The sequence below is a fragment of the Bos taurus genome, chromosome 19 (assembly GCF_002263795.3).
Source record: "Bos taurus isolate L1 Dominette 01449 registration number 42190680 breed Hereford chromosome 19, ARS-UCD2.0, whole genome shotgun sequence".
Lineage (NCBI taxonomy): Eukaryota > Metazoa > Chordata > Mammalia > Artiodactyla > Bovidae > Bos > Bos taurus.
Window position 1 is genome coordinate 34,628,584 of NC_037346.1, and position 22,714 is coordinate 34,651,297.

General features: G+C 62.0%; 2 protein-coding genes and 1 non-coding gene across 16 annotated transcripts in view; 2 read left to right on the forward strand and 1 right to left on the reverse strand.

The window, feature by feature from the left end:
- Positions 1–4,484: 4,484 nt before the first annotated feature.
- SREBF1 (sterol regulatory element binding transcription factor 1) lies at positions 4,485–21,193 on the forward strand. Of its 3 annotated transcripts, XM_024980343.2 has the most exons (21): positions 4,485–4,748; positions 5,610–5,613; positions 11,512–11,556; positions 12,827–13,255; positions 13,616–13,803; positions 13,888–14,025; positions 14,126–14,344; positions 14,967–15,081; positions 15,189–15,409; positions 15,635–15,836; positions 15,949–16,127; positions 16,369–16,630; positions 16,709–16,875; positions 17,013–17,181; positions 17,680–17,788; positions 18,028–18,137; positions 18,236–18,368; positions 18,518–18,683; positions 19,128–19,328; positions 19,428–19,536; positions 19,859–21,193. In XM_024980343.2, exons 1-21 carry the CDS (start codon positions 4,599–4,601, stop codon positions 20,089–20,091), a joined length of 3,549 nt encoding a protein of 1,182 aa, XP_024836111.1. In that variant the 5' UTR covers positions 4,485–4,598; the 3' UTR covers positions 20,092–21,193.
- On the forward strand, positions 18,965–19,058 carry MIR33B (microRNA mir-33b). Its single transcript, NR_031207.1, has one exon. It is a non-coding gene; the product is annotated as a microRNA mir-33b (primary transcript).
- RAI1 (retinoic acid induced 1) overlaps positions 21,093–22,714 on the reverse strand; it is a 103,539-nt gene continuing 101,917 nt past the window's right edge. For all 12 annotated transcript variants that reach the window (XM_059878340.1, XM_024980811.2, XM_024980812.2 and 9 more), the window contains one exon: positions 21,093–22,423. In XM_059878340.1, the coding sequence (XP_059734323.1) occupies positions 22,409–22,423 (15 nt within the window). In that variant the 3' untranslated portion in view covers positions 21,093–22,408. The remainder of the gene's footprint in view (positions 22,424–22,714) is intronic.

The window sequence follows — 22,714 nt, forward strand, 5'->3', positions numbered from 1 at the left end:
CTCCAGAGTGTGGGGGCCCCAGGCTCTGTGGATGGAAGTCGTGTCCCCCTGTGAAAGGTGCTGTGGGCCCCGAAAGAGGCCTGCTTTGTGTCCCTGTTCAGTTCATTCAGTCGTGTCTGACTCTTTGTGACCCCATGGACTGCAGGACACCAGGCCTCCCTGTCCATCACCAACTCCTGGAGCTTACTCAAACTCATGTCCATCGAGTCAGTGATGCCATCCAACCATCTCATCCTCTGTTGTCCCCTTCTCCTCCAGCCTTCAGTCTTTCCCAGCATCAGGGTCTTTTCCAATAAGTCAGTTCTTCGCATCCAGTGGCCAAAGTATTGGAGTTTGAGCTTCAGGATCAGTCCTTCCAATGAATATTCAGGACTGATTTCCTTTAGGATTGACTGGTTTGATCTCCTTACAGTGCAAGGGACTCTCCAGCATCTTCAACACCACAGTTCAAAAGCATCAATTCTTTGGCACTCAGCTTTCTTTATAGTCCAACTCTCACGTCCATACATGACTATTGGAAAAACCATAGCTTTGACTAGACAGACCTTTGTTGGTAAAGTAATGTCTCTGCTTTTTAATATGCTGTCTAGGTTGGTCATAGCTTTTCTTCAAAGGAGTAAGTGTCTTTTAATTTCATGGCTGCAGTCACCATCTGCAGTGATTTTGGAGCCCAAAAAATAAAGTCTGTCACTGTTTCCACTGTTTCCCCATGTATTTGCCATAAAGTGATGGGACCGGATGCGATGATCTTAGTTTTCTGAATGTTGAGTTTTAAGCCAACTTTTTCACTCTCCTTTTTCACTTTCACCAAGAGGGTCTTTAGTTCTTCGCTTTCTGCCATAAGGGTGGTGTCATCCGCATATCTGAGGTTACTGGCCTGTGTCCCTGAGTGGGGTGCAAAGTGGGGTGACCCTGAGACATCACCGTGGATGTGCCAGGATCCCATGGCGAGCATGTGGGATGCCAGATTGGCCAGGAAGGGGAGGGGCAGCTCCAGTCCAATTCTCAGAATTAAGGACACTTTGCAGCCAGGAAGCCCTGGAGCCCTCTTCCAGGGCCTGCAGGGTGGGGAGGTCTTGGGGAGCAGCCAGAAGAGGGGGCAGTGTGGGGAGCCCTGTTGGTCAACTCATGACTCATGGCCCATGGCCCACTGCCCACTAGTCCCCCACTAAGACAGCTGAGAAGAAATCCTTCTATAGTCCCCCTCTTTTCCAAGGAAAAGGTCTCTGGGGCCCTGAGGAGCTGGGCATGGGCAGACAAGAGGCCTTGAACATGCAGGACTCACCCAGAAGTGTCGTTTGCTGTAGTGGAACCCCTGCCAGCTCTTGCTGGGTGGCTTCAGAGGGTGCGGGGGCTCCAGGCCTTCAGCACCAGGGAGTCCATGGGACCAGCCATACCCTCCCCACCCCTGCCCCGAGCTGCAGGCAGGGTGTCCCGTGATGTGAGAAGTGGGGTCAAACATGGTTAACCCAATGCCTCCAGGGCGCTGCCTCGGTGGATTTCAGGGACAGAGGGGACCAGAGAAGCTCACAGGCCACTGTAGCCTGCTGTTGCTCAACTCCCATTTTTCAAGAAAAGCCAGGGATGCAGCCTTCAGTGAAATGTACACTTGACAATGAACTCAGAATCAGAACCCGCCTGTACTTGGATGTGGTGTCAGTTGATGCCTCACTCTTCCTGTAAGCCCCAGCCCTCACTGAGTTCCTGAGGCTCTTCCCTGGCCGGTGTACCCCCAGAGCAGCTCAGAGAGGGCTTCAAATGACTTGTCCAGTACACAGCAGAAGCCAAACTGGCATGAGAACACAGGGTCATCCAAGACCAGAACCAGCCATGTCAATGGCCATCTGGTTCCATTATGACCAGATGGAGAGCTGGGAGGAACCCAGTGCTCCCTGCAGGCTCTCTGCTGCCTCGGCCACAAGCTGGACAGGTCCCAGCTCAGCTACTGCAAAATGAAGCACGAAAGGGCAGGCCAGGGGCAGGGGGGCTCAAGGAGTGGGGAGGGGTCTGCGTAGCCTGTGAGGCAATGCCCAGTGCCAGCAGCCCTGGCAGCTCCCGAGCTTGCCCCGCCACCCGCCCCTCAGTTCCAGCATCAAGGACATGGCTCGGCCCTGCCTGCGCTGGACACCTGCCCCAAACGGCTCTGAACCCACAGACGATGCCCCTGTGCCTCTCAGACGCCCACAGCGGCAAGGAGCAGAGACGAGACCTGCCTCTCAGGTGGACCCGGCGGGACGCCGGCTCTGGGCGGGGCGGCGCGGGCGAGGCGGCGCGAGCTGGGCGCAGGGTCGGTCGGAAGGCGCACGTGACACAGCCGCCGGGAGCCGGGCGTTGACGCCACGTCACCCCACCCAGGGCCCCGCGCCCATTGGCTGCGCCTCGGGCCGGGGCGGGGCTCGTCCGGCCGGCGACCCCGCGGCTCCCGGCGCGCGTCCCCTCCGCCTCTCTCTGCTCACCTGTGAAATGGGATGCTGTCCTCCGGGAAGAAAAGGGTTAACGCGGAAGCGCGCAGCTGCGGCGCGGCAGCAGAGTCCCCGGGAAGGCCAGGGGAGGGGCGCTCAGAGGACCGTGTTCCCCGAAGAGCCGCAGCCCCACCCGGCTTTCCCCACCCTCCCCTGGACCCCTGCCCTGCCCAGCTGGTCTCAGGCTGCCCAGTGAAACAGTGATCTCTTTGGTGGCAGATTCCTCCCCGCTCCCACGACTGGGCCCTACAGGGGGCTTCAGCCAGCCTTCACTTGAGCTGGCTGCGGGTCTCCATTGGGCGCTGCTTCATCACCCTCTCTCCTGAACTGCTGCAGTTACACGCGCATATTGACTGAGCTTGCTCTTTATATATGCGGTATAGGCGGCTACAAGACAAGCAGGCACATCTGTCTTGACCTTGACTCCAACAGACTCTGCAGGGTTACAGCAGGAAGGAGTGTTCTCATTTTACAGACACCAGAAAGGTGAAGTACGATGTTCCAAGTACACAGCAAGCAGGTGAAAACCCAGACCTGTTTCCTGACTCTAAGAAACTGGTCTTCAGGCTTCACACAGCACCCCCTCCCCTCCCTGGGAAGGCCTGTTGGAAATTTCAGGGAACTCCCCAGATTCCCAAGGCCCTCTGGGTGCTTGGCTCCTACTTGGGGGGGTGGGGCCTGGGCATCAGGATGCAGGGGGCTGTTTCCCCACAGAAGTTCATCTGGAGGACCAGGCCCCAAGGGTCCCTGAGCAGGACCACTTGGGAAACAGATGCGGTTTGGAGGTCCCCCGGGGCCTGGCCATCCCTGTTCTGGGTAATTTTCCACCGCAGCCACTTCCGGGAGGGGAACCAAGAGCCCTGCGTGTCCAGTCTGAGCCCCAGGGACTTGGGCCTCCAAAGCCTTTCTTGGCCTGGGCAACACCCCCCTTCCAAAGTGCGCCACAAATGTCACTCTGTCAGAGGGTGTGGTCAGACAGGCTATATCTGGAATCTGAGCAAAGCAGTACTCAGGATGGCTGGATTCACTGAGGAGTGGGGGGTGGAGGTGGGGGTCCAGACCTCTGATAAGGCTCCTTGGCTGCCCCCTACCAAGGGTGCCTCTGCTCACTGCTTCCACACTTCCAGCACCTGCATATTAGTATCTCAGTCCACCTTATTAGGACCCTCCCTTGGCACCTAGCTCTGCCCCCAACCCACAGGACCCAGGGTCCTGGTCCAGCTCTCTCCCCAGTCTAGCTGTCTCCTCTGACCTGCCCGGGCCTGTCCCGATCCAGGGCAAGGGGTCCCAGGCCCAAAGCACAGACTGCCCCTACCTCATCCCAGCTGCTCTGGGGACGGGGTCCAGTCCTGGTACAGCTCCAGGTGGCTGTGTGAGCTTGTGCTGGTGAGCTCCTAAACTCCGGGTGCAGAGGCCAGCCCACCTTCAGCAGCCGGACTGGGCCCACTAACCCCCAGCCCTTCTGTCAGTCCCACAGCTGGATCTGGGAGGAAACCAGAGTAAGTCAGAGTGGGAAATTCTAGCCTCTTCCAGACTCTTCAGAAGATCTAAAGAAGGAGGGGCAGGCTCATCTCACAGGCCCAGCCGGCCACCGTTACTAACGTCCCAGTCAGCCTATGCGGAGACACCATCAAGCCCCGTTACAGCTGAGGAAACTGAGGAACAGTGTGGTGAGGTAACTGGCCAGAGGGCACACAGCAGGTCTTGGACTAGTCTGTCTTCTAAAGGCCCAAATCTCAGAATGAAGTTTGTCGGGTCACTTCTTGCCCCAAGTTCAGCGACATCTGGGACGGACCCAACCCGGGGCTTCCACTCGGCCTCCTTGCTCAGGGCGGGAGAAGCCGGGGCCTGGGAGCCCCGCAGCAGTCCGCGCAGGGATGGAACGGCCAGGGGGCGGGTGCGCAGGCCAGATCGGGGCCGCCTGACGCTCCTCAGGTTGGGCGGGACCGTCCACCCGGGGGCGGGGCTCCTGCAAGGCTCCGCCCCGCCCCGCCTGCCCCGCAGAACCGCCGCCGGGAACCCAGTTTCCGAGGAACTTTTCGCGGGCGCTGGGCACCACCGAGTTCCGGGCGGGACGCGAACGCGCGGAGCGGCTGCGGCGGGCCCGGCGGACCTCCGAGAGGAGGTGACTGCGCCATGGACGAGCCACCCTTCAACGAAGCGGCCTTGGAGCTGGCGCTGGCCGAGCCGTGCGAGCTGGACGCGGCGCTGCTGACCGACATAGAAGGTGCGTCAGGGCCACTGGACTCCGCGCACGGGCGGCGCCGGGCCGGGGGCGCGGAGGGCGTCGGGGCGCGGCCCGCGCCTCTGTGCGGAGCGCTCCGCGTCTCTGCCCCGAGGGCTGCGGGCCTCGCGGTCCTGTCCCCGCGGAGCTGCCCGTGCCCGCTGGGTCCTGTAGGAGGCTCGGCGCTGAGCACGTGCGCCTCTGGGCGCCCCGGCCCGCACCCCGCGGCCACCGAGTCCTCAGTCGCGAGGCGGCGTTGGCGAGAGCCGGGGACCCGGCGTCGCCGATGCCCCGCCCCGCCCCGGCCTTGACGTCAGCAGGAGGTTACTCTCGGTCGTTCCCTCCGGCCGGAGAGTTCAGCTCGGCGCCCGCGCTCCTGCGCATGCGCGCCGCGGTCCCGCGGACCCTGACAGACCAGGGCCCGGTTCTCCTAGCTGGCTCCGGGTATCGGTTCGGCACACGTTTATCGAGCGTCTACTGAATACCAGGCCCAGTTCTAGGCACCAGAGGTTCACAGACCTGGGCTCCCCCTTTCCTTGGAAGCACAAACCCACCCTAAGGAAACCCATAAACGGATACTTATATCTGTGGTGGAGCTGGGGCAGGGTGACTGCTTCGGGTAGGGCGGTGGGGTGGGACCTGAGCTCAGCCCTGAGAAGGATGTCTTCCCCGCAGAGGGCACGGCGAGGAGTTGGAGGGGCACAGGTGAGACTGGGCAGATGGGTGGAAGAGGACTTGGCAGGGAAAGGCGGGAGCAGCAGCGCGGGCTCTCTTACACACCTAGAAACACTGCTCTGGTTGTTCTACAAAGAGGGTGTTGGGGGCGAAGCTGCAGCGGGGCCAGTCAGGAGGCTGTTGCCCACGGAGCACAGAGCACATTCCAGCCTCCGCAGGTTGCCTCCGAGGTTCCTATGCAGTTTCAGCCACGTTGGCTACCTTGCACTTGGTTGATGGGGAAAACAGGCCCTGAGCACAGGACCCAAACCTCCCACAGCCTGGATGGACTCATCCATGGAGCCTATGGCCGCCCTAGGGTTAGCAAAATGGACACAACTGAGCCAACCCCTCTTTGGATGGCTCTCTGGGAACCCAGCTGGTAGGGCCCAAGAGTTGCCAGGTCCCCTGGAGGGGAGTTGAGAGGAGGGCCAGGCAGCGTTGACTCGGAGGTGAGAGCTGAACTGGATCCCAGAGGCAGTGGGATGTTAAGTGACTTGTCCCAGGTCACACAGCAGAGCATGGTAGAGCCAGAATTCAAACCCAGGGTGGGAGCTCCAGAGCCCACGCTCTTAAATGCTGGTCTCCTATTGTGAATGTGTGTATGTGTGTGACACTGTAGAGCAGGGGACTCAGGAGGCTGCTCTATATGGAGGTATGCTGGGGGCCTGGGAGTGGGTCGAAACGGTCACAGGTCACACGGCCACCTCATCCTAGCCCAGAGCCTTTGACTCATGAGACGGAGGACTGGCATCAGGGAGTCTGCCCATGGCCCTGAGCCCCACCCAGCCTGGGCATGTGCCTCGGCCAGACTCCGTCATGTGACCAGCGCCCTCACCAGGAGCCCCAAGTCCTGTGCTGCAGGCTGGGCCCTGGCTGCACTGCACCACAACTCTGGGTAGATCCACTTGCTCCCAGCCTCCTTCTCCCGTTCTTGTTTTGGGGTCCCTTGTGGCCATTAGAGAGGGTGTGTGGGAGCCGCCTTGCATGAGTGCTGGGATTGTGTTGATGCCGTGGAGGGCCTTATCTCCCACTGGTTCATTCACTGCACTATGCTGCTCAGTGACGAAGGGGTGATTGGAGGACGCTGCTGGTCGGGTGGGCCTGGTCAAGGGGTGGCCTGGGCCTCCAGTGCATAGCTGGAAGTCACCTCTGCCTGGGCTTCCCAGTTCACTCGTCTTCGAAGTCCAGGTGTCTGCCTTCGACCCAGTCCCTAAATCAACCACAGGGACCTGGCTTCCTGGGTTCCAGGCCAGCCTGCTCAAAGAGGTACATGGGGGCCAACCTGCCCCCCCAGGCCTCTCCCTACAGTCTCTCATGCCCAGGTCTCTCCCTGGTGCTGCCAAGCATGGGCCCTCCTTAGAAAACAAGCTCAAGATGGCTTACAGCCCTGCTCTGGCCACAGCACATGCCTGCTCAGCTCCCTAACCACCATGGCTGCCCAGAACCCCAAGATACAGTCCCTTGTCTCAGTGTGGTGTTTGAGACCTGTCAGGTGGGCCGGGCCCGCCCTCCCGTGGTGAGTCCTGTCCCTCCAGGCCCTCCCCATGCCCTGGACACACTCTGCCCCCACATGGCTCTCCTGCCTCATCCTCACGTCCAGAGGTCCTGAGGGCAGAGCCTGGGAGAGGCCTCTCCCCCTGGACATGGCCCCTCTCCATCCCTCTCCTGCCTTGGGTGCCTGGCCCATCTGCCCCAGGTGGCAGGAAGCAGAGGCCCTCCCGGTGTGGCTGTGTACTCTCTCCAGGTTGCAGTGGCTGCCCTGGAAAGCTGGGGTGAGGCCATAGGTGGGCTGCCCGTGAATCCCTGTGAGTTCCAGCCCTCGCACCTGTGAGGGGGTGGGGAGAGCTGCCGGCAGTCCAGGAAGGCGAGTGGGCCAGCAGTTGGGAGCTGCCTTCTGCCCGGTGGTCACCTCACTGGATGCACACATTCTAGGTGACCTGCCCAGCCTCAGGTGGGGTCACCACCGGGCAGAGGCCTGGGGTCTGGACTTCGCCCAGCTGATAGGGCAGGCCAGGTGGCAATGACTCCTGGCCAGAGCAAGTGCCTCTGTCCTGTGTCTTGCCAGCCACAGGCCCCGTGGATGTGCCCTTTGACCCTGGGGCCTACTGGGCGTGCATACCTGCACTTGTGATAGGGGAGGGGAGAGCCTCAGAAATGCCACGGTTATCTCCTCACTGGTATACAGATTGGGGGCGGACATGCCCACTACCCCCACCTGCCCAGCTGAGGTGTGGGGAGCAGCAGGAAGGCCAGGCCCAGTGGGGATTGCCTCCCAGGCCAAGAACATGTTGCAGTAAATCCATCTCTAGCTGGCAGAGGAGGGCCCAAGCCCAGCATGTGTTTCTGGGTTTCTGGCCATAGTTGATTGTTTGCTGCACAACCGCCTCGGGGCAGCCTCAGAGATGCAAATTAAAGTACCTTCAAGGTTCCAGTCACACAGTTGTGAGGACTAAGGAAAGCACCCCAAAGTAGGTAAAAACGATAAAACCCAGTGCTGGTGATGCTCTGATTAAACAGGACACATTGCAAGGGAGAGTGTAAGGAGGTTTATTGTTCCAGAGAGCAGCCTGGCAGCTCGGAAGCAGTGTGCTGCCTTTGAACCAACACACACACTTCAGAGGGGGCAATGCCAGGGCTGAGCCTTGGAGCTTCACACTGCCTCCCCTCTGCGTAGCACTCTGCACGCACATCCTGACCTGGGATGAGTGGTGGCAACAAGTTGGGACAGAGCCAGGCTGGCCTCAGGGCTCACTCCTGCCCCTGGCAGGCGGGGCTAGGGGCTGTGGGCTTGGGGGGTTGGCAGGCCTGGGTGTAGGTCTGAGGTTCTTCACTTGGCAGTCGGAAGACCTGGGGCACATAGCCTCCCTCTGAGCCTTAGTGGCCTCATCTGGCTAGAGGGCTCATATTCAGGTTCCCCTGGGGCTCTGGCTCCGGGGCCATCTCATTCCAGGAAGAGCAGGCACCTGCCACATCCCCGGGCAGCCCCACACACACAAAGGCACCCTGTGCCCCTGCTGCACATATGATCGGCTGAGGACATGCAAACCTGCCAACCGTGCTTCTCGGGAGGTTCCAGGAGATGCTGGTGGGAGCAGCGGGGCTGGCTGGCAGGGTGCAAGCCCGCTTCCCACTGCTGCCTTGTGCCCTCCCTCACGCAGCCAGAGGTGGAGTGGTGCTGTTGCTTTGTGCTGTCTGCTGCAGACTTTGTGACCTGCTTACAAATCCCTTTTCTGCCCATTCCCTGAGAATTGGTGTTCTTAGCTCAGGCGACAGACAAACGTGGGTTGGAACTCCAGCTTTGGGCTGTCTCCTTGACCCTCTTCCTTCTTGACCCCCTCTTCTGCAGTCACACCAGCTTCTTCTTTGTCTTGATAGCACACCAAGCTTGCTCCCACCTCAGGGCCTTTGCACTTGCTGTTCCTACTGCCTGTGACATCCTTCCTCCTGGCCCATTCCCTTCTTTCATTCAGGCCTCTACTCAGATGCCCCCTCCACAAAGAGGCCTGCCCTGACTCCCTCTGTTTCTTCACGATGCTCATCACCTGCACCCCCTTCCTCCACGGATTAGTAGACGGTTGGCCTCCCTCGAACAGAAGCTCCACTGGGAGGTCTTCACGCTCTGTTCCTGAACTCGAACAGAAGCTCCACTGGGAGGTCTTCACGCTCTGTTCCTGCACTCGAACAGAAGCTCCACTGGGAGGTCTTCACGCTCTGTTCCTGCACCCCCAGCACCTGGCACTGGCCTGGCATTTAGGGACATCTGAGCTTCATGGGCCAAGCCATATGAAGGAGGTGGTGAGCTCCCTGTCCCAGGAGGCATGCAAGAAGAGTTTGGGGTGCAAGGCCTTGTGTCAGCTCCTGCGGGTCATAGGCTCCTGTGATAGTCAGAGGTGGGCTCCTGTGGGTGGGCGTGATGGGGGTCCCCCAAGGATTTCTGTCATGGCCTCACAGGATAAATAGGCCCGAGAATAAAAGGCCCACATCTGCCTTCAGAGGGAGGTTTGTAGGTAGAGCCAGGGAGGGGGCAGAGGGTTTCAGGTTTCCTGTTAGGCCCTGATAGAATCAGGGCAGGAGAGGAAAAGATGAAGCCAGGCTTGGGGAGGGGCAGGTGGGCCCCCTGAGGCTGAGCCCACACCTCCCCTCTCCCCATAGAGTGGGTGCAGGAGCTACGCAGGCCTTGAGTCTTAGGTCATGTGAGTGCTTACTTCACTGGCGGAGGGGCCCCACTGTGGGAGCCCTTTCCAGCCTTTCAGGCCCACTGGACTGGAGGGAGCTTCTTTAAACTGTGCACCCTGGAGGGGGGGCTCTCTTGCCTCCTAGAATCCCCTGCTCCAAGGCCAGAGGTGAAGGCTCAGAGAAGGAGAGTGACTTGCTTGGGACTGCACAGCAAGTGAAGGGTGGAGGGAAGTTCTGGCACCCAGACCTGGCTTTAGAAGAGAGTGAGAGGGGGCCCAGTCAGACCGTGAGTTCAGAGGGTGGTGGCCCCTCAACATGCCACCAGATGCACTGAGTCTTCGTTAGATCATGTCCCCGAGGCCAGCCCTCCTCTTGGCAGCTGTTCCTGACCCTATCGGCTGTGGGCCTCTCCCTTCTATGTCCTTGGTCTAGATGGGACAGAGCCAAGACATGTGAAATGGGAAACAAAGGGGGCGAGAGAGCATGAGACAGGGAGAGGGACGGTCAGGAGCAGGTAGGCTTGACTCTGGGTGGCCCTGGCCCTGCAGAGGCTCAGGTGTGAGTCAGCCCTGGAATTCAGGCCTGAGTGTCTCCCAGTCTCAAGGTACTCAGGTGAGGTAGGAGCCTTGCCAACACCAATGTCTTGATTTGGGGGGGTGAGGGAGGGTGTGAGCACCCACCAGCTGAGGAGGAAGGGAGGTGGAGAATTCAGTTGTCCTTGGCACCTGCTGCAAGGCCATGGAAGGACCCGAACAAAGAAGGGTGGATATGTGATGGAGAGGAGCCTCCTGGAAAGTGAGAGCCATCAGGGCCAGGGGATCTCTGCCCCCAACACCCTCTGAGGCTGCAGGACACCAAGAAAGGGTTGCAGGTGGGCTTGGCCGCAGTTGGAGGCTGGCATGAGCCTGGAGTCCACTTGGCCACAAAAGCTGGAGCTGGCAACCTGGGCTGCTGGCCAGGCTCTGTTCATCTGTGTAGAACTCGAACCTTACACAGAAGGGGAGAGGTTCTGGGCACCCCTCCAGAGACCCCCAGAGCCTGTCACCTCAGGACTTCCTCACCTTCTGTCCCAGGGACTGGGCTGCCTGTTGGCTTCCCCTGACCCTGCAGTGAATAAGTGAGTCAGGTTCACCCCGAGACTGCTGGGGGTGGGGGTGTCACTGACCCCGTCCCAGATCCAGGCCCCTCTTCAAAGGGATGTCTGTATGGGGCTTCAGCTCGGGCTCAGCTGTTACTGGCCATCAGTTTGGGGTATGTTCCCTTCCTCAGTTTCCCTGGGAAGTGACTGTTGCCAGGGGTTCGTGCAGTGAGGTGTGGCCCATGCTGGGGCGGCCTAGGAAGGGGAGGTCCCCACACCCACTGCCAGGTGGCCCTAGGTCTCACTTAAGCACTGCACCCAGTAACACCTTTACTTGTCCCCGTCGGAGCCCAGAATCGTGCTCGTCCCATTTCCCAAGAGCGAACTGAGGCTGAGCGTGGTCGAGACCGGCTCAGGGTATCAGAGAGCCGGAGACTTACCTGCGGAGCTGGGGCACCTCTAGCCCCTCGTTCCACCGCTCTTCTCTGACTTGACCGCCAGTAACCCCTGCAGACGTCGGCGCCTAGTGGGTTAAGGGCCAGCGTCCGCTAGTAACCCCGGCCCCGCGGCGCAACCCGAGCCGCGTGCCGTGGGGGTGGGGCGGGGCCGGGGCGGGGCGCCAGGAGGCGGTGGCGCGGCCGCTGATTGGCCGCGCGCGCTCACCCCATGCCCGGCCCGCCGCTACGCGGGGCGGGGCTGGCCGGCGGGGCGGGGCGGGGCGGGGCGGGGGCGGGGCCGGTAGCGGGGGCGGGGCCGGCGGGTAGCTCTGTCGCTCAGCGGCTTTAAAGTGCGCCGGCTCCGCAGGTGAAGTCTGTGCTCGGAGACCGGCAGGCCAGCCGCCTGGACGCCCCGAGGGGCGACGGGCCCGGGCCGCGGAACCATGGATTGCACGTTCGAAGGTATTTTTTGGAGGCCTCCACCCCTTTATTATAGAGCTTTCATTTCCTCAGAGGGGTTCCATCCTCGGTGCCCTGAGGGGAGGTGTACACACTCCCTGCTCTAAGAGGAGTAGGCTCCCCACGCCCACGTCCGGAGTAAGGGGGTGGCTTTCCCACATCTGCTCCACAGCGGGGAGGACCACTTTTCCTCTGTCTCCTGGATCTCCCTTTTGGGGGCACCTTGGGCTTGACAGACAGTGGGAGCCCTAGGTCAGCCAGTTTCGTCTCTCGGCCTCAGTTTCCCCAACTATCAAAGGGGCTCGTGAGGCCTGGGGTAGGGGGTCCTGCGGGAGAAAGCACTGTGCACTATGACCTGTGCAGACCTGGAGGGCCTGCCAAGTGTTTGTGTTTGAGGACAGGAGGGCTGAGCCTGGCACCCACCCCCACCCCATCCTCCCTTGTGCTCTCCTGGCAGCTTGGGTCGTCCCCTGCAGTCACTTTCCTGCCTGGCACCTGTCAGTAGGAGGGACTCAGGTGACCTTGAGGCCCCACTCCGTGCAGCTGTCCTGTCACAAAGTGTTTTGTCTGTCCTGTACAGATGGGGAGACTAAGGGCTGGTGAGAGGACACTTTCGCCAGAAGCCCGGGCTGGGGGTCTGGGGGACACCTGGGGCTCCCAGGGTTTGCTCATGGGTCCTGCAGAGCACTTTGACCCAGTGGATGACTCCTTCAGTGGGTTAGAGGGCCCTGGACTGACCCAGCCAGTCTGCTGGTTGCCAGCTGGGGGAGAGGGCTTGTGGCCAGTTTGGGCTGCTGCGGGCCATGTGTCCAGTCTGTATGAGGAGGAGAGTCAGGACAGACGGCATTGGCTTTCATTGAGGGGAGACTGAAGCTTGAATGGCCGGTCCCAAGCTGCTTGGCTGCAAACAGGGCCTGGGCTTGTGCCCAGAACATTCCGAGACACACTGGTTGGCACACATACGGCCAGTGGTTGACTCTGCCCCAAGTCTCGGTTTATTGCACAGAGAAATGGGTTGGCAAAGGCAGCTCTGAATTGAGCGGTCGTGGACCTCTGCTTCGGGGGCCACTGGCATTGTCCAGTGTCGCAAGGCTGTTTGATGCACTGGGCAAAGCTCCAGATGTCCCGGGTGTCTGTGAGCGTGGGCTCCTGGGGGTGGCTTTTTGTTTCTGTGGCGTTGCTCCCACGTGTACACTGTGTCAGGGGTGGGGGGGGCGTGAAGACACACAACACCTGCTCCACTGCTGCTCACAGCTTGTCCTCCTCCCCGCAGACATGCTTCAGCTCATCAACAACCAAGACAGCGAATTCCCGGGCCTATTCGACCCGCCCTACGCTGGGGGCGGAGCAGGGACCACAGACCCTGCCAGTCCTGACGCCAGCTCCCCGGGCAGCCTGTCCCCACCTCCTTCCACGATGAGCTCCTCACTTGAAGGCTTCCTGGGGGTGACCAAGGCGACACCCCCACCCTTGTCCCCTCCCCAGCCTGCGCCCACCCCCCTGAAGATATACCCATCTGTGCCTGCCTTCTCCCCGGTGCCTGGGATCAAGGAGGAGCCAGCGCCCCTGACTGTCCTCCAGCCCACCACCCCCCAGCCCCTGCCTGGAGCTCTCCTGCCGCAGAGTGTTGCGGCCACCACCCCACCGCAGTTCAGCTCTGCTCCCATTGTGGGCTACCCCAGCCCTCCGGGAGGCTTCACAGGTAAGGAGGGCATGTGGAGGTGGGAGTCAGGTGCTTTTGGTAGAGGAGTTTGCAGGCTTTAGCAGTCGGGCCCCTGCTCTGTGGCTGGAGGCGCCTGCTCACCAGCAGTTCTCGGGCTCCTGTGGATGAAGCACTTCCCTCACTGCCCGGGGTCCACACCAGCTGCCCTTCCGCAGAGCAATTCTTGGCTAGGAGGCTGGCATACTTGCATCAGAGCCCTGGGCAGAGCCATCCAGATAGGAACCCACGGCCACAAGGGTAGTGACTAATCCCAGGTCACATGGTGATGAGGACCTGGGGGACGGGTTGGAAGTGGGTTGCGACAGCCTGTGTCCTCAGCCCCAGCCTTCATCTCTGCAGGGACCCCTCCGGGGAGCAGCTCGCAGTCACTGGCTGGCCTGCCACTGGCTTCCCTGCCAGGGGTCCCGCCCGTCTCCTTGCACAGCCAGGTTCAGAGCGCGGCCCCCCAGCAGCTGTTGACAGCCACAGCCACCCCCACGGTGGCCCCTGGAGCAACCGCTGTGACCTCCCAGATACAGCAGGTCCCGGTGAGGCGGTCTGGCTGGCATCAGGGAGGTGGCAGCCCTGGGCCCAGACCCATAGCCCACGACTGAGGCCCCTCCTGTCCTTAGGTCCTGCTGCAGCCCCACTTCATCAAGGCAGACTCGTTGCTCCTGACGACCGTGAAAACAGATGTGGGAGCCCCCTTGAAAGCGGCAGGCATCCGCTCCCTGGGCCCTGGCACTGCTGTTCAGGCAGCGCCCTTGCAGGTAGGGGGCTCAGGCAGGGTGGGGGTGGGTGGCTTGGGTGGGGTGGGGGGCGGCGAGGCTTGCTCACATGTCCACCTGCTAACTCTGCCTGGCCCTGCAGACCCTGGTGAGTGGCGGGGCCATCCTGGCCACGGTGCCACTGGTAGTAGACACTGACAAGCTGCCCATCAACCGACTTGCCAGTGGCAAGGCTCCAGGCTCGGCGCAGAGCCGCGGCGAGAAGCGTACAGCCCACAACGCCATCGAGAAACGCTACCGCTCTTCCATCAATGACAAGATCGTTGAGCTCAAGGACCTGGTGGTGGGCACCGAGGCCAAGGTGTGGGCTGAGGCCCTAACAGGGTGGCTCTGGGCAAGCAGGCACCTGGGAGGAGGAGGAGGAAGATGGGGCTGGGCAGACAGTCCTGGGGCCCCAGCCTCCTCGGGCCTGGCAGCTCTGTTCAGCTGAGCTTCAGGGAAGCCCCGGGTGGCACAGGCTCTTCCAGGTGCTGGGGATTTAGCAGGGGACAGACAGAGATCCTGCTGTTGAGTAGCTGACGTTCTAGCAGGGTGCGGGGGCGCCAGCAGAGCTGGGTTGGGGTACGCCAGGTGGCATAAGTGCTGTGCTGGAGAGAAGAGGGATGGGGGAAGTTGCAAACCTAAGTTGGGTGGTCAGGGAAGGCCTCACAAAGGTGATGCGATGTGTGAACAGAGGCCTGGAGGAGGTGAGAGGGTGAGGCATAAAGTGGAGTGATGTTGACAGCAGCCAGCCAGGTGCTGTTGTCTGTATCTTACTTACCTGGGCGGCAGGTTCTAGGGGAGGAATGTTCCCAGGGAGTAGGAATAGCAGATGCAAATCTCCTGAGGCGATTGTGTTGCAAAGCAGCCCTGCCCTCTCGCTTCAGTGCCAAGCTCTCTGGCCTGACCACTTGTGCCATCTCCCTCCCACCCCACCCCTGCAGTTGAATAAATCTGCCGTCTTGCGCAAGGCCATCGACTACATCCGCTTCCTTCAGCACAGCAACCAGAAGCTCAAGCAGGAGAACCTGAGTCTGCGCACTGCTGTCCACAAAAGCAGTGAGTGCTGGCCCTCCCTGGCTCGCAGCTCCCCCAGATCCTGAGCTCCAATTTGGGTTGAGGTGGGGTGTGGAGCTCACTCCAGCCTGCTCCTCTCTGGCCCACAGAATCGCTGAAGGACCTGGTGTCGGCTTGTGGCAGTGGAGGGAGCACAGATGTGCCCATGGAGGGCATGAAGCCAGAGGTGGTCGACACCCTGAGTCCACCCCCCTCAGATGCCGGCTCGCCCTCCCAGAGCAGCCCCTTGTCCCTTGGCAGCAGGGGCAGTAGCAGCGGTGGAAGTGGCAGTGACTCGGAGCCCGACAGCCCGGTCTTTGAGGACGGCCAGGTGGGGCCTGCAGTGTTGTTCCCTTCTTGTCATCCAGCAACTTCCTCCGAGCCCCAGGACTGGATCAGGCCCCTCACACATCCCACCTCCCCTTTTATAGACAGAAGAAAGACAGGGCTGAGGGGTTCCCACAGTAAGGCAGGGGGCAGAGTTGACCCCTCCTTCTTGGAGCTGTGCTCTCTGGGTCACGCCGCCCTGTTCTCACCGCCCTGCCTGTCCCCCCAGGTGAATCCAGAGCCGCTGCCTGCTCCCCACAGCCAGGGCATGCTGGACCGCTCTCGCCTGGCCCTGTGCGCGCTCGTCTTCCTCTGTCTCTCCTGCAACCCCTTGGCCTCCCTGCTGGGTAGCCGGGGTCCTGCTGGCCCCTCCGACACCACCAGCATCAACCACGGTCCCAGGCGCAGCATGCTGGGTGCTGAGGGCAGAGGTAGGGTGGTAGGAGGGGGGCTCTCGCAGAGGTGGATCTTGTCCTGTGGGCTTGGGGCTCTGAATTTCCTGGGTGCCCAGCCTCTGTGTCCCCAGCTTCTGTCTGCCCCTAGATGGTCCTGGCTGGGCCCCATGGCTGCTGCCCCCACTGGTCTGGCTGATGAATGGGCTGCTGGTGCTCTTCTCCTTGGCACTTCTCTTTGTCTATGGAGAACCAGTCACTCGGCCCCACTCATGCCCCGCCGTGCACTTCTGGAGGCATCGCAAGCAGGCTGACCTGGACCTGGCCAGGGTAAGTGGCCAGACCCTGGGGGATGGGATCCGGCAAGGCTGGGACCCCGAGCAGTGTCTGGGAAGGTGCTGGGCATACCGTGGACCTCCCCTGTTCTTCCCACTCCTGACTACCCCTCCGACTCCTGTGGACCCCTAGGGGCCCAGCCTGCGCTGCTGGGATGGTGTGGTCCTCACGGGAGGCCCAAGGTGGAGGAGTAGCACAGCCCCACGTTTCTTACCTGAAAACCCCTCACCCCCAGGGGGACTTTGCCCAGGCTGCCCAGCAGCTGTGGCTGGCCCTGCGGGCCTTGGGCCGGCCTCTGCCCACCTCCCACCTGGACCTGGCCTGCAGCCTGCTCTGGAGCCTCATCCGCCACCTGCTGCAACGTCTCTGGGTGGGCCGCTGGCTGGCCGGCTGGGCAGGGGGCCTACGGAGGGACAGGGCCCTACAGGCAGATGCTCGCACCAGTGCCCGTGACGCAGCCCTCGTCTACCACAAGCTGCACCAGCTGCACACCATGGGTATGCGAGCAAGGGCTGGGCCCCCGGGGTCCTGCTGCCTCCACACCACTCTTGGCCTCACGCCCTCTTATCTTCCAGGAAAGTACTCAGGTGGGCACCTCGCTGCTGCCAACCTGGCACTGAGTGCCCTGAACCTGGCCGAGTGCGCTGGAGATGCTGTGTCCGTGGCCACGCTGGCTGAGATCTACGTGGCCGCCGCACTCAGGGTCAAGGCCAGTCTGCCCCGGGCCTTGCATTTTCTGACAGTGAGTAGGTGGTGACCAGTGGGGGCTCTGTGGGTAGGTGAGGGCTGCACAGAAAGGCACGTGGTTATGGGGCCGGCTGTGGGCCTGCCGTGGTCTCGGCCAGGGTTCAGTTTGACGGCCCGTTCCTTCCTCAACAGCGCTTCTTCCTGAGCAGTGCTCGCCAGGCCTGCCTGGCACAGAGCGGCTCAGTGCCCCTTGCCATGCAGTGGCTCTGCCACCCTGTGGGCCACCGTTTCTTCGTGGATGGCAACTGGGCCCTGTGCAGCGCCCCGAGGGACAGCTTGTACAGCGTGGCTGGGAACCCAGGTGCCTTCTCTCCCTGGGCCCTTCCCCGTGCCCACCCCTTTCCCCACAGCTGGCCGCCTCCTCTGTCCCCCGTTCCCATTCCTCATGCCTTTCCCTGGTCAGTCTCTTGTCCCCTGCCTCTCTGCTGTCCCGGCCCACCCTGGCCTGCTGCCCTGCCATCTGGTGTGGCTATGGGGATGTGCAGATGGGGAGGCCAACCTGGGTCTGTCTCAGCGGGGGCTCTTCAGAGGCAAACAGGAAGACGGGGCAGGGGGCCAGGGGGCTGATTCAAGAGGTGCTCCAGACAACATCACCATGCAGTGAGGAGGTCGGGAAAGGGCGTGCATCCCAGGTGGGTTATCCTGTCCACAGGTGGACGGAGTGTTTATCCACCAGCTTTCAATTGTCTCAGAGCCAGGCCCTCCCGTGCCCAGAAAAGATCCCTAGTGCAGGGAGGTGCCTGTGCACAGGAGGGGTGGGGCCATTCTCGCCCCTCCACTCGCCCACTCTTCTCCACAGTGGATCCCCTGGCCCAGGTGACTCAACTGTTCCGCGAACATCTCTTGGAGCGAGCACTGAATTGCGTGGCCCAGCCCAGCCCCAGTCCTGGATCAGCCGAGGGGGACAAGTGAGTGTCTCTGTGCACCTCAGCAGGCCAGAGCCCCCTGTTCAGTGGAGCCTGTGGGTGGCCAGAGCTGGGCCACTGTGGCCTTAGGTGCATTTCGGTTCCTCTCTGGGCCTCAGTTTCCCACCGGCCCAGCACGAGGGGATGGAGGCTCTTGGAGGAGCCAGGAGGCCAGGCTGTGCTGTGTGCAGAGGTGAGGACCCCTGCCAGCCATCCTGACCGCCCGTCCTCTCCTGCCACAGGGAGTTCTCAGATGCCCTGGGGTACCTGCAGCTGCTGAACAGCTGTTCGGACGTGGCCGGAGCTCCTACCTGCAGCTTCTCCATCAGCTCCAGCATGGCTGCCACCCCCGGTGAGCCCCCCACCTGTGACGCCCTCAGCCCCAGCGCCAAGCAGCTCAGCTTCGGGTGCAGTGTGGCTGAGTTTCTGCCTCCTGTGCCCCCTTTGCAGGCACAGACCCGGTGGCCAAGTGGTGGGCCTCTCTGACAGCTGTGGTGACCCACTGGCTTCGGCGGGATGAGGAGGCAGCCGAGAGGCTGTACCCATTGGTGGAGCACCTGCCCCGTGCCCTGCAGGAGTCCGAGTGAGCACAGGCTGCATGCTCGTGCCCCACTCCCAACCCTGCCCCCAGCTTTGTTCTATGTCCTTGGGGTCTCACCATGCTCTTCCCATGAAGCCAGAACCAGGGCAGAGGGAGGTCCAACCATGACACTTCTGCCTTGGCCCCAACAGGAAACCCCTACCCAGGGCGGCTCTGCACTCCTTCAAGGCTGCCCGGACCATTCTAGGCCGCGGGAAGGCTGAGTCTGGCCCAGCCAGCCTGGCAATGTGTGAGAAGGCCAGTGGGTACCTGCAGGACAGCCTGGCCACCACACCAGCTGACAGCTCCATTGACAAGGTAAGGGCTGGGGCCAGGGGCCTGGCCTGTCTCAGGGGCCTTGGCCTTTCCACTCCCTGGATGGTCCCCCTTGGGCTGCAGAAGACTGCAGGGTCAGCCCAACAGCACAGGACGGGGGACCCAGCCGGCCTTGCCTTCTGGCTAAGGCTTGGGTCCAGGGGAGAATGGCTGCTCCCTCTGGCCTCAATGTTGCCCTCCTAGGAGGAGGGTGGGGTGAACATGTGGCAGGGCCCTCCTTGGAGGCTGCCGCGCAGGCCGGTGGGGGCATGGGGGCCTGGAGAGCGGGCGGCCCCGCGGTGCATTGCTGTTGCATTGCATGTGTGAGGCAGGTGCAGTGCCTCGGCAGTGCAGCCCGGAGCCGGCCCCTGGCACCGCGGGCCCCCTAGCCTTCTCTCCCACAGCCAGAGGCCCTGACCCCTGCCCTGCCCTACCCACCACCCCCAGGCCTTGCAGCTGCTCCTGTGTGACCTGCTCCTTGTGGCGCGCACCAGCCTCTGGCAGCGGCAGAAGCTGCCGGCACCCACCCAGGCCTCGCAGGGCCCTGGAGGTGGGGCCCAGGCCTCTGCCCTCGAGCTTCGTGGTTTCCAGAGGGACCTGAGTGGCCTGAGGCGTCTGGCACAGAATGTTCGGCCTGCCATGCGGAGGGTGAGTGCCCACAGAGTCCTGACTTGCGATGGGGACAGACATGAGGTGTCTGAAGGGAGTGGGGCCTGACCTGAACCTCTCCTGGTTCCTCCTGCCCAGGTATTCCTACATGAAGCCACTGCCCGACTGATGGCAGGGGCCAGCCCAGCGCGGACACACCAGCTTCTGGATCGCAGCCTGAGGAGGAGGGTCGGCCCCTGCAAAGGAGGTGAGAAGGCCGGCTGGCCCAGGTGGGAAGGGTCGCAGGCCAGGTGAAGGCTGCAGAGGGAGACCATAAGACACACAGGAGCCTCGGGACTTCGAGGTGGCCCCTGATGGGAGCCCTAACCTGTGACTCGGGGGACGACTGTCCTTTGTGGAGCACTCGCTCTGTGCTCCAGGGGAAGAAGCGGAAGGGACCAAGCTGCATGGCAGCCCAAAACCAAAGGCGTGGGGGCGCAGGCTGGACCAGGCGACAGGGGCGGGGCCGGGGCCTGAGCCCCACCCTGGCGCAGCCCCCGCCCCTGACGTGCTCCCGTGTGCGTGCGCAGGTGCGGTGGCGGCGGAACTGGAGTCCCGGCCCACGAGGCGGGAGCAGGCCGAGGCTTTGCTGCTGGCCTCTTGCTACCTGCCGCCCGGCTTCCTATCGGCGCCCGGGCAGCGCGTGGGCATGCTGGCCGAGGCGGCGCGCACGCTGGAGAAGCTCGGTGACCGCCGGCTGCTGCACGACTGTCAGCAGATGCTCATGCGCCTGGGCGGTGGGACCACTGTGACCTCCAGCTAGACTCCTGCCGGCGGGCCTGCCCTAGAGCCCGGTCTCCGTATCAGCGGCCGAGAGCGACGCCGGAGATCCGGGGCTCACGCCCAGTCCACAGACTGCGCGGCCCCTGGGCGGCTGGAGACCCTCAGAGACGTCTGCTCTTGACCTGCGGGCCTACCCAGCCCGCTCCCGCACTCGGCGCGCGGTGGCCAGGATAGTGCTGGCCCCTGGTGGCCGGCTGGGGAATTACCGGGGCCTGCCGCCGCCGCCGGATGTCACGTGCTCCCAGTGACACCGCTCCTGGGTGTCATGGGCCCCCAGTCCGCAGCTCTCCCCCTCCCTCCAGAGAGAAGAGAGGGGTGCATTTCACCGAACCGAGGGACCCTACCCCCTGTGCCTCCCTCCCATCTAGGGAGACCTGTGCATAGTGTAGATCGGAGTGCACCAGCCTCCTGGCCTCCAAGGCTCAGGCGTTACTTTGCCTTTTGCAGACTTTATTTTCATAGGTTGAGAAGTTTTGTACAGAGAATAAAAAATGAAATTATTTATAATCTGGGTTTTGCTCCTTTGGGGAGAGGCTAACCAGAGGGGATTCTTTGGGCCTTCTGTCCCTCTAGCACCCAGGCAAAGGCTTCTTGTTGCCACCTGCCCTTCTGTGTTTGGGAGGCCTGGCTTTATTCCCTCCAGCTGACCTGGGCCCTGGCGCGCGCTCTCATCTCCTAACCCTTAGGGCCCTTGTGGTCTCAGCTTTTCCTTCTTGCTTCCCCTCCCAGCTTCTGCCCCCTTTAGGTCCAGGAATGATATGTTCTTGGGAATCTGTGGTGACGGGAGGAACTACAACCTGGGTCTTCCTGTGTGTCTGGGTGTGTCACCTGCCTAACCCCTGTCCCCTCATCTGAGGCCACACAGCTGTGGCAGGGCAGCAGGGGCTTCTCTCCCTGACAGCACATTCCTGTCCCAGAGCCCGCCCCTAAAGCCTGGACCCTCTCCCAGGAAAATCTGGTCAGAATCCACGGGCTGCAGAATTCCAAAACAATCGTTGTATCTTTATTGACTTTTTTTTTCTGAATGCAATGACTGTTTTTTTTTTTTTACTCTTAAGGAAAATAAACATCTTTTAGAAACAGCTCGATACACACAATCTTCAGTGTGAAGCAATATACTAATAAGAACACTAGTCGTCTTAACATTTACAGTCTTCATATATATTATATATATGTATATGTATACATATATATACACTATATAACGAGGCTGGATATAATACACACGTTCACCATTTTACAGTCATATGTACAGGAAGTTGCTAGGGCGGCCCCAGGCTGGGGCTGCGTCAGGCCTATCGAAGCGTGGACAGAGCTGAGGACACGGACAGACAGGCGGACGAACTGGTGGGCACTGGCCCGGGGCGGTGGTGGCTGCATGGGGAAGGGGGCAGCGCTGGAGCCACCTTCCCAGCAAGGGCCCCGTGCTAAGGGGCGCACGACGCACAGTGGCGACACACGGAGAAGCGAGCATGTTCCCAACATATATACATTCTATGTGACATATATATAGAGGGGCACACAGGTGTGTACATGGATCTAGCGCTGTCTCCGCTCCCGTGCGAGTGGCGCTGCGGCCCCTGGAGACGGTGGTCATGCGGAGGGTTGGTCACGCGTCTACTGGGGATCGAGACTCCTTCTGCGCTCCCAGGCTGGGCTCCAGGGATGGGGTGGGCTGGAAGGGGGACGAGCAGAAGCCAGCGGGGGCAAGTCTGCCCACACCCAGGAAGGTCGCATCCCTCGAGAACAGGCCCCAGAAGCTCCGCCCTCCAGACCTACACGCAGGTTTTGGCCGAGGCTGGGCAGTTAAGGCGCCCAGCCTCCAGCCCCTCCTGCATGGGTCAGGACTCGCCAATCCCCTATCCCTACCCACACTCAGGGTGTCCGGCTGACGGCCACGACAGACCCACGTGGAATGTGTACCACGTTATCCTGGAACTTTCAGGGGAGAAGTGTGTCCCCAGGCTACAGGCCTCCCGGCTCCGCCAGAGTCTGGGGGTCCCAAGGGGTCTGGCCACTCCGCGGGCTAACCCCTCTCCAAGCCTGGCCGGGGGATGGAGGCGAGAAGGCCCTGTGCCGTCCGGTGCCAGGAGCAGACGGATCCGGAGCGTGTTTTCTACCCAACCGGGGACCACTAGCTTCCGCCCAAGGCGGCCAGATCCAAGATTCGGTTCCGGATCAGGAATCCGCTCAGGACCCGCGCCGGAAGCAGGGCAAAGGCCCGGGGGCTACGCCTGCGGCTCCTCTCCTCGGCGGCGGGCGGGCTGGCTCCGGCGGCTCCTCCGGCCGGGAGTGGATTACAACGGCAGCCTCTGCAGAAAAGAGACACGGGGCGCGCTGCCTACGGAGGTGCACGTGCCGAGGGGTCAACCCCTCCGGACCCGCCCCGGACTCGCAGTGAGAGCGAAGCCCCGCCGGCAGCTGGGCCTGGAGGCTGGCCTCCGCGCCCCGCCCCCGGGCTAGCCCCGCCCCGGGCGCACGCGGGAGTTTAAGTGGCCCGGGGCCCTCGCGTGCGCACTCGCCACCGCTGTCTGCCTGGAGCCGATGGGCCCGCTACGGAGAATGCTCTCCAGCCTGGGCCCCTCCAAGGGGGTCTCGCGGTA